This window comes from Lonchura striata, chromosome 1 (assembly GCF_046129695.1).
Source record: "Lonchura striata isolate bLonStr1 chromosome 1, bLonStr1.mat, whole genome shotgun sequence".
In the NCBI taxonomy this organism is placed as follows: domain Eukaryota; kingdom Metazoa; phylum Chordata; class Aves; order Passeriformes; family Estrildidae; genus Lonchura; species Lonchura striata.
This window is the reverse complement of record NC_134603.1, coordinates 25,540,238-25,551,375: the sequence shown is the minus strand read 5'-3', so window position 1 is coordinate 25,551,375 and position 11,138 is coordinate 25,540,238. Positions and strand designations below refer to the sequence as shown.

General features: G+C 36.0%; 1 protein-coding gene across 2 annotated transcripts in view; it reads left to right on the top strand.

Annotated features, from left to right (window-relative positions):
* The first annotated feature begins 1,055 nt into the window (after nucleotides 1-1,055).
* Nucleotides 1,056-11,138, top strand: part of SLC26A7 (solute carrier family 26 member 7) — a 64,520-nt gene continuing 54,437 nt past the window's right edge. The window contains exons 1-2 of one of the 2 annotated variants that reach the window (XM_077782926.1): nucleotides 1,056-1,118; nucleotides 1,303-1,600. In XM_077782926.1, coding sequence (XP_077639052.1) covers nucleotides 1,408-1,600 — 193 coding nt within the window. In that variant the 5' untranslated portion in view covers nucleotides 1,056-1,118; nucleotides 1,303-1,407. The other variant, XM_021543274.2, reaches the window with a different exon arrangement.

Sequence of the window (11,138 nt, the reverse complement as noted above, 5' to 3'; positions counted from 1 at the left end):
GAATAATTAAGAGTCTGTCTCAAGCTAAGAAATTCTTTCTTTTTTTTTTTTAATCTTTGCAATGCTATGGGACACAGTTGTGGACATCAACAGAATGTAACTCAGTAGAATGAACTGATGCATTTGTCTTTGTGCCAGTCTACCTGTTGCATTTGGAAGCAGTCTCATTTTTCTAAAATTGTATTGGGTGGAAAATGCATCAGTTTTTTTTGCCTTAATCTAAAAAATGAAATATAAATTAATTTCTATTTTAAAAAAGGAAATATTTTAAAAAATGCTTTTTTTTTTTTTTTTTTTTTTTTTTTTTTGCTTACTACACAACAGTGATTGGGAAGACACTTCACCCATAAAATGGATCTTGCATTTCAACTTCAATTTCTTTGCCATCCAGAGATACAGGAAACTTAGAAGAAAACTTATTGTGGCCTTGCTCCATATCAGTCAAGGCATTTAAATGCCTGGACATTTAAAGCTCTTCCATGTCCTTATCACTTTGTGTCTGAGCACTTTGTATCGTACACAAGGTGCATGACATTATTACAAGAACAAATGTTACTTGGTGAACTGTCTGTGCTGAGAGAGCCTTTGTTGAATGGCAAGCCAAGAGCAGAAAGGACTAGCTTTGAACAAGAATGTTTGTCACAAGAATTTTTGGCACTGCCCATGTGAAGCCGATACCTTGCAGTCCCTCTCTGCACTTTGAGCTTGATACTCTGAAGTTTGAGGTTTCAGACTACAGAGAGATTCTGTGTATGCTTCTGGTAGGACTTATTGCTACCTGATATTCTGCATTTGCTACATAAATAAGATTTTTGTGTCATTTAGAAGACAAAATGCTGATGGAGTAAGACAAGTCTTCTAGCATGAGCTTTACTGAGGTCTTAATGCGTTCCGCCTGTGGCCGGAAAAGCTCCCCCCAGGAGGGACAAGGCTGCTCTCCCGGGCTTGGCAGGGAGATGCCTGCTCTGCTGGGCACTTCTTGCTCAGATTAGCATAGCCCAGCCTATATCACACACACACACCCAGTAATACCTCATTTTGCCACTGGAATGAGGCCAAAAGCACAGGCATTGCAGGGATATAAAGCGGGAAGTTACTGGAAAGAATCACAAACTAATGTGAGACTAGACCAAATTTTTGCAAACAGCAGAAAATGTGATCTTTGTTGTAGATGGCTCTTGCATTTAATGTAGCTGTTTATATGATTGAAGCACTTAATAAGTGTTTTTATTGAGTATAGTTACAGAACAGCTGCAGAAATCTTAAGTGCTTCTGTTAATTTTTTTTTTTTTTTCTTTGTAGTTTGGAACTGAAAAATCTGAGAAGAAAACTGGAGACTGACAGAGATCAGGGTGATTCCTCAACTGTGCAGTCTCCTGACAGAAGCACTGCTTTTGTGGGGTAGGAATGATGACAGGGGCAAAAAGGAAGAGAAGTACAGTCTGGAGGAAGATCCAGGCTGTTCGCTTTGAAGATATCAAAGCCTGGTGTCTGAGAAGGCTGCCTATCTTGAAATGGGTGCCTGTCTACAACTGGAAGGAAAATTTGGTTCCTGATACTGTTTCTGGGATGATGCTAGCCATCCAACAGGTGACTCAAGGTACAGTTAACTCATTTCAAATTAATATTTTGTCTGTTCATATTTAATGTTTATTGAATCCAAATATAAATATAAGGAAAAATATATAGTCTTAACTCATTAATGGAGTGGATAGTCCAAATGTGGATAGAAATGCATTGTGATAGTTTTTGTGGAACTTTACTATTTATCCCATACCTTTGACAATTTTTCAAACATTGAATATGGAAGGTGAGAGAGCAGTAACTTTGTTAATACAGGATATGGTTATATATGATGTTTTATCAGTTAAATGACCATCTTTTTCTCTATTTCGCATGAAAAACAAAATTCAGCTCAATGATAATTGCACTATAAAATATGCTATTCTGGAATAAACATGTGCATGATACTATTACCTGTAAAATTCCAAAACACAGCAGGAAAAGTTCACAACTTTCTGTGCATAAAGAGTGTTCCTGCCAGGGACATTACCCAGGGAGAGGATCTGTGGCATCCATAGCTAGTATGCTGATTTAATGCTGTATTGCATTACCTACCACACCTCTTTTCAAGCAGCAATACAAAGTAGGGTGGAGCTAGATTCCATTTTACAGCATTAAAAAAAAAATAAAAAAAGAAAGAAAGGAAGAAAAAAAGGCAGAAAAAGGAAAAACTTCCCAAACCCTGCACAATGACCTGCAGAAACTTTAAGTTCCAGTTGTCTTGTTTAGTAAAGTGATTACTATGAGGAAATGAATACTTTCAGTTTTTGATGTGCCTTTGATAGTGTCACCTTCTCTTGACAATATCTTATATTTGTCTCGGACAAATCACAGCTTCTTATCTCAAATGGACTTTAAATCCTTCCATCATGTGAATGACATATATTGTGTCCTAGCAGTCTTCCATATTAAGTGTGCTTAACTATAATTCATGTTGTTAAACACTCCTTTAATTGAATTATGCTGGAACTTGAAACAACTGATTTGTATAAGCATTTGTGATTTTAAAGTAATTAGGAACATCTGTATTGGCATGATTTAACTTTAAGAACCTTAATACTGTAACTCTGCAAAGTATCTAATTTCATGGTATGTGTGTATACAACAATTGTAATTAAAATGCTCCTAATAACAGTATGTTGAAATTCATCAAAAATGCTATGTTAAACAGCATTTCTGAAGTCTTGGTAGTTTCAGCCAGGATTTTCATGTTTGACTCTTGTACCAAGAAGTTGTTTACTATAACAGATAAATCTATAAAGACCCAGTGAAGACAGAAAATACAGGTTTGCATTTTCTGGATTATTTATAAGTACTCTAAAAATAATTTTATCCTTATTTTATACTATTTGAAAATAAATACTTTGAAGCACCTGATATATTTCTTCTTTCTCTGCTTGCTACTTCTCAAGATTTTTGAATGATTTTAGGGGATGAAATAGGAAGAGAATTAGAGACAAAAGCATTTCATCGTGGTTGTAATGCTTTAATTTGCATGCAAATATAAGCTCTTTCTCTAGTGTTGTAATCATTCCAGTTACCAGAACTATCCTAATATTTTCTCAGGAAGAATTATGGATGAAAAGAAGTTCCATTTGTTATATAGCACAAAGCAAAAAAACCCAAATTTTTAGAGGTCGTACTGTGACTGTTTTCTTCCACCCACAAGATAAACCAAGAAATTTTGTAATGCAATGCAAGGCAGAAATTCTAATAATAGTAGGAAAAAAAGGTAACTGGTGTTAACTGACTTGTTGAGCATAGTGTCAACCTCAGCAACAGGTTTAAGCAAATTCAAGTATAAGAAATGAACCTGAGTAATGGAAGTATTTGGAAAAATGTATGGTTGTATTCATATGCAACAGTTTTCTGAGTGATGAAAGCTGCAAACTCCAGGGTAGAGAGCAGTCCAGTAGCTTGAGAATAATTAAGAAAAGCCTTCCAAATGAGCTGTGTTTTTCAAAATTTCCTTCTGTGGGATTTCTTACTCATCTGGCATTGGTCATATTCAGACTATTCAGGTTAGCAACTGCTCTGATCTGGTGTAATGTGTTTGTGTTTCAGCTTCTAATCTAAATTTTAGATTAAATTACTGATTTCTCTTTGTATTGTACAGAAGAAGAGATAAAGGTCACTGTCCTTACTGTGTCATAGTGAAAGTAACAAAACTGGGCTGGGGAAGAGGAGACTGAGGGGTGTAGCAAGATGGAAAGTAAAGGCATGGAATTATCATAATGTGCTGCTGGTCATTTATGATTAAAAAGTCATTGCTGAAACCAAGCAGTCATTCTGAAAATGTTCTTATAGTTGTTCCATTGCCTGCTAAAAATAATAAATAAATAAATATTGATTTAGGAGTCCCAAAATTCAATGCTCTTTACCTGAGAAAATACTTGTATTTTCTCTGTTGTATGCCCTAGTTTTTTTATCGACATCTAGAGAATATAGAGAAATAAATGTCAAAGATAATTATGTTTCTAAAAATGTTATGAAAATATCACATAGAAAAAAGACCCTACAAGTTCTAACAAAAAAAAAAAGCCCTTTCAAATACACCAATTGGTGCAAAGGTCCAGCTGGACTTGCACAGTCTCAGACTGCGAAGTCAGCCAGCCACAAGTCAAAAACAGTAAAGGAAATCAGGCTTCATCAGTTCCAGCTATTTAATATTAGTTCTAAATGTAATTTAATAATGCTGACATAGAATCCTTATTCTTACTTTGATACCTAAGGTTGAAAAAATAATCTTGGAATATAAAATGAGCATCATGATGCAGTCTTGAAGTTTGCTATATATTGTAATAGAAAGTTAAGAAATTTGATCTTTTATGTTTTGGTAATTGCTACATAATTTATCTCAAAAAAGTCTCAAAACTTATTGATAGACCAGAGCAATGTGTCTCTAAATTAACAAAAGAAACCCCTAATTTTCTTGTTGGATTAGCATTCATTGCTCTCTTCCCTTTCCCTTTAAAACTTATTAATACCTCATCAACAGTCATTCTATGAAGAGCCTTCTTTCCATTTAATTCTGTATCACTCATGCTGGCAAAAAAAAATCAGTTACTGAATCCATGTGTCTCTTAAGTGCCTAACCTTCTTTTTCCTTTCCAAATTGAAATCATACTAATAAAACAAAAAGTCTGCTGTGCAGGTAAGTAGTTCTCAGCAAGTTTTTGTGTTCTTCACTGTTCAATGAAGACTTAGTTGATAAGAGTTAATGAACATTAAGTTATTAGAGAGCATCCAAAAGAGGGTAATGAGGATGATGAAGGGCCTTGAGGGGAACCTAAAGGAGGAGCAGCTGAGGTCACTTAGTTTGTTCAGGCTGGAGAAGAAGAAGCTGAGGGGAAACCTCAATATGCTTGTGAGAGGAGGTGGAAAGGCAGGCACTGATCTCTTCTCTCTAGTGACCAGTGACAGGACCTGAGAAAACAGTCAGGAAATGTTTAGGCTGGATATCAGGAAAATGTTTTTCAACCAGAGAGTGTTTGAAAACTGAAACAGCTCCCCAGAGAAGTAGTCAAAGCACCAAGCCTGACGGAGGTCAAGAAGCACTTGCACTCAGGCACATGGTGTGAGTCTTGGGGTGTCCTGGGCAGGGCCAGTAGATGGACTTGATGATCTTTATAGACCCCTTCCAACTTAGTTTATTCTGTGATTCTATGCTTGTGAGAGGTGCTGAATGACTGCATTTACATCACTTCTTTTCTTTCATTCACTTATTAAGTTGTCTATCTTGACTGACAAGTTTTCTCACTTCTGCTTCTCTGATTCTCTCCTGCATCCTTTGAGAAGGAGTGAGTGGCTGGCTGGGTACTTAACTGCTGGCTCGAATCAACCCACCACAAGCGTGATTCATCTGACTAAATCTAACCATCTGCTTTGTTAAGGTTGATTAATTATATTAATAAGATTTCCTCTGAGTGTAACAGGGGATGGGCTCAGGTATAGACACTGATGAGGCGGACATCAAAATTTAGGTGTCTTAACCATTGTATCCATGACATTGTGGGTAATAAACAGTTAATGTTTAACAGTTCATGGTTAAAGGCAGGACTTACTGTTTTCTTTTCTGTAATTCATCCATTAACCTGTCACAATAGAATTATTTGTGGGTTTTTGTGTGACATGGTCACCCCATACTCATATAAGAAGAATACTTTGATCAACCTGGGTGTGAATTTTTCTTGGTTTCCTTACATGATGAAATTAAGATACATTATGATGCAGTCTTTTCATGTAGCTAAATCTCATTAAACTGCCATCATGTTTTTTCTGTAGCCTTCTGAACATGTGCTATAGTCCCATCATATCTCTTCAGAATGTATCTGCTTAGCTTATTTTCACAGTGGTAACTTCTTTGCACCAAGCAAATTATTCATCTTTACTTTCAAGGCCTTTCATAGGTGATCTTTCCTGACATTATTTATTCATTACCAAACTCTTGATCCATCTACTATTAATCCGCTTTGCTATCCTTCTTCATTGTCTTGTCTTTTCAAACCAACAGCTTTTTGCCTCAGGATTTATATTTTGCAGTGTATATTTGTTGGTAGTCATGCCCCAGTATTTTGCTATTTAGAATGTGGGGTTTGGGGTTTGTTTTTTTCATGTTTTGCTGTTTGTCTTTTCCTAGACAGAATTGTGCACACTGCTAACAGAGGCTGGCATATAGAAACCATGTAGCTAGTACCACGACCCATCAGTAAGCTTCCCTGAACACAACAGAAATAAAGCCAAGTTTTTCTGAAAAGTTTATAAAAGAGACCCTCTGTCATGCAGATGAGTTCATTGCCAGAGGAATTATTACCCAAGATAATCTGCTTGAATATATATTTCATTATATGTAACTTATTTATGTTCTATATACGGGTAAAGGACACAAATGTGTCTGAAGCAGTTTGGTCATGAAATGCTGTGAAAATCAAGTGTTCTGCATAACAGCTGAAGTTGTTTTACTCTGTCTTGGTGTAAATTCCTAATGTAGGTAGGAATGTAGAAGATGATCTCAGTAGAAGAAAAGGCTAGGAGAAGGAGCAGAAAAGCAGAAATTATATGTGGGAGAAAAATGGCCCAGACAGGTTAATTAAAAGGGTTGATGACAAGATTTTTTTCTTTATCAGGAAAGGCATTCAAATTAAAAGACAGTTGCAGCACATAGAGAAATGAAAATAAAATAACTTGAATCTGTTTAGATTTAAAATTGGAAGTAGTTCTAAAAATATTATATTTAATTATTGGGTTCAGAAATGGATCTCCTTATCATATAATTCCATTCATGGATGTGCTAAATTACAAACAATTGTGTTTGGCTGTCATAAGGGGGAGCAGACCACAGGGGAAGGTCTTCAGAATTTTATGCTCCCTTTCAATTTTATGCCCTCTTTTGAGCTGCTGCTAAAAAAAACTAAATAAAAAAAAATTAAAAAAAAAAAAAGTGAAGTTTGGAACTTCTGTATATATGTGAAAAAGTTAAGACAAATGTGTAGGAGTTTCAAAATGAAAACACTGTCACTCTATTTCTGATTCAGTCTTTGCTTGCTAAGTTTGTGGAATCATAAACATTTCTTGGTTTATTTTGAAATAAATATTGCATGTACTCAATAGCTGCCCACTGGAAACATGAGGGCATAAGATTTGGACTTTCAAACTTAACAGATTGCAATGAAGTCAGAATTTGCAGTTTAAAAAAAAATGTATTTTTTTGTAGGCAGCTAGTACAGGGATATGCCTAATGTAGAATTTATATATAGTATTATACATTTGCTGCCTTTCCTGTGACCTATCATGAACAAGAAACGCTTTGGCTCAAGTGGATTTTGGTGGGCTGTTTTTTTGGAGGGTGGAGAGCCCTTGAGACATATTTCCTCTAAAAGTTAAATATGTAGATGGCATCTGATGAAATCAGTATTGTTATTTCTGCCAACTTCTTTTCTTTTTCATTCTTCAAGCCCAATAATAACTCACTGAGTCTTGGTGTGGTTTGTATGTTTTAATTAAACTTAATTTAATCTGGAGCTGGATTTATTGCTGAACAACTAATTCCGTAACACTGGCTGGAGACCCTGACATTAAAAAAATTAACTATACTGCCTTCCTGCATTCCAGAACTGGTGCCCAGTGTTTTGGAAGGCATGATGCCAAAAACTTATATAATTTTTTTTCCTTAGCCTTTCATGGAGGAACCCCAGCTGTGTCTTCTCAAGGATGATAGTTGCTGGGGGTTTATTTCAGGCTCGGATCATAAATGTAGACATAAATATACTCTAAGCTGACTAACTGGAGTTAAAAATTTTATTAAGGGGTAAAGCTGCCTTGTAAATATACATCTGGCTTACAAATAACATGTGTAGATGAAATAGAATAGGCACATTTGGAAACAGAGCCAGAAAAACCTCCTACAGAATGCATTGGAGAATCCATGATTTCTGGAAGAGTGTCCAATTGAACTCTGTTATAGTTCTCTCATGCAAAGAATAATGATGTAAGCAGAATATGAAATTTAACATGTTAGTGGGAAAAAGTGGGACAATATTTCACACTTTACAGCTCTCCAGCGGAGCAGCAAGGCACTTAGGCTGCTGTGCATGCAATATTTTCTTTCTAATGTCTATAAAATGTCTTCCAAGTTTCACATGTACTAATGCAGACCTGTCTAACAGACTGCTAGAAATGCGAATTCAGCTTCTGGATGACCTCTGGCTCCCTTGGGGCCTCCTGGCCGGGTGCACTCTGGTGTGCATCACTGCATGTCCAGAGGAGCCGCATGGATCCCTGTGCTTGGGGGTGCCTGAGCACCATGGACAGAGACTGAGAGACCCAGGAAGCATTGATCCATCCTTGAAGGAAGAAATGACACCATACATAATCTTCCAGAGCAGAAAACTGTTAGTGTTCAGATCCTTGGCCACCAGTTTGCCAGAATGGATGCCCTTTTCATGGATTTCAGCAAGTCCAGCTCATCTGGATTAAGGCCTGTGATCACTCGTGACAGGCTTTTGCTTCTCCACAGCATTGATGCTTCTCAGAGGATGACCTCATAGTTACCTGCTTGCCAGAAGCTTCTGAAGGCTTCATTCTCTGTTTATTCTTACTGAAATTCAGAGATTTTTACCTATAGTCCACTTTCAAAATCCTTCTTTGTTTCTGGATGTGGCTGAATTCTTCAGGTATTATCAGGTATTATCTTCAGTCTTCAGGCTGACTAGTGGGTAATAGCTCATAGAACTCACTGTGAAACAGTTTATACAATCTTTGTGGTATTCAAATACTGTGTTACATTAATCCTAAAGGGGTCTTAACGTTTAATCTCAGATTGTCTGTCAAGACTGATAGTTTTTTTTTTGAGGAGCTCTATTAAAAGAAAATAAAACACTGGAAATTTTTTAATTATCTGTTTTGTATGTATCTAAACTCTATTACATACAGAAGGGTCAAGCCTTGCACAGTGAAATCATAAGTGGGTCAAGCCATCCACTTGTTTCTTCTACCATAATGCTTGCATATTTTCCTTTTGAACATTAAGATACAAATGTCAGTATCTGGAGATCTGTAAAGTGGCAGAATAGAACCGTGTTTTCTCAAATCTACCTTTGATGTGCTTGTCAGATGGTACATTGGGAGAGCTGCATTTCAGAATCTGTGAAATACTGTGAATTCAGGTACTGTGGCTAACAGAACTGAGGTGCTTGACTCTCACCAGGCTGAAGGAAACAGCTGCATGGGAAGGAGCCACACTGAAGGATCCTTCAAAAAAAAACAGGGGTTGCCAAATCAACATTGTGTGGCCTCTGAAAGATTTATGGCTCATTTTTGAGGCTCTGTCCTTCCATTTTGTCTTTACATTCTTCATATGCCTCAGGGTTTGAATGACAGAAAAACCCAAGGAATGATTTTAAGCTCTTGGTACTTTGTCACTAAAAAAGTGAGACAGAAGGTAAAATTCACTTGTGCAGCCCCAGCAAACATGCATTGAGAGAACTTATACTGAGCTTCCCAGTTTTTGGAGGTTAATGATATTATTTTCAAAAGATCATTTTGTGTTAAGAGCTTTTATGAAGCCATTGTCAAAGAACCCTCCAGAACTAGGAGGTTTGTGCATGAAAACTGTTATGAAATATAATATTAATTTTTTTCCTGCCTGGAAAAAAAATTATGTTTTTTTTCTTAAATGGAAGTTAGCTATCCTGGACTTAGAAATGAAATCCAGGGATATGAATAATTTGTTGTCTGATTTGTTAGTTCTTCAGGAAGTATTGATAGGAGTCTGATTGAACGTGTGTCAGTTCTACATTTTAGGGCATCGTCAGAAAATACCTTTTTTACTACATAATAGAGCTTTGTGAACAAATGGAGAAATTATATTTTTCTTAAGCATGAGAGAGTGTCCACAACTGCAGATACATTTTTGAGTGGGATAAGATGAATTTGTGTTATTTAGGGTTCCATAAACCTGGGGTCTGACCATCTTAGTATAGTCCCACTTAAGAGTAAAAGGTTACAATTACAGAAAGTTGTTTGAATATACACTCTATCAGAAAAACTTTTAAAATATATATAACTTTTTACAGTAAATATTAAATTATACTAGGGTTGATATTCCTCAAATTAATTATAGGCGTAATACTTTTCCTGATTCTTAATTTAATTTCTGGTTTACACCTAGTATTTCCAAAAGACATGGCAGAGTTTTCCTCAGAACAGATGTATGTATCATGAGCATATGTCCAGATGCAGAAAATTGTTAACTAGTTGACTATACTCTGGCGATTCATAGCTCTTCCTACGGAAAATATTTTTTTATTGCTACAGTTTTGGCATTAATCCAATTAGCAGAAACTTCCAACTTAAACTGAGACCTTTCTCCTGCAGTAGGAGATGGCCTTGTTTCTCTTTATATCAAGTTTGTTATTTTGCAGTTACTTGCATTGACACTGAGTGTTAAACATCTCTTCTTTTCAGTGTGATGTGCCAGAGGACTGTTAAGCACCTGGTGCTAGTCCCAGGTCATGGTTTTCAGTGAAAGTGTGTCCCACAATGTTATCTTATGATAAGGAGGTAGTTAAAACAAACAATATTAATGTACTGTATCCAAACTTACTGTTCAGTATTTGTTTGCATTTCTTCTCATGGAATTTATATTCTTATATGAAAACCTTAATGTCACTGCCATGGGGGCTTCTCCATATTACCAGTGAAGATTATGGGAGATCCTTACTTTATGATCTATTTTCTTTAAGTATACTCTTTGGAATAAAAAAAAAGAAAATGTTTCCTGTCTTTTGACAGCAAAGTTCTTGAGCAAACAGAATGCATTGTAGAGAAGTTTAGTATGAAAATTAATGAAATAAACTTAAATAGACTTCTGATTATATCTTGAAAAGTATTTGAACCTTTAGAGCATTTTATGCCTAATAAGAAAACCAAAGTCTTTACTGATTCTATTTTATAATGCCTCTCTGTTCTTGCACACTTCAGTAAGTGTTACACGTATGTAGTAAAATGGGAGTAAAAACCTAACAAACAGGGCCACAACTCAAGTCAAAGGCTCTTAATTTTAGCTCTGGTCTGAT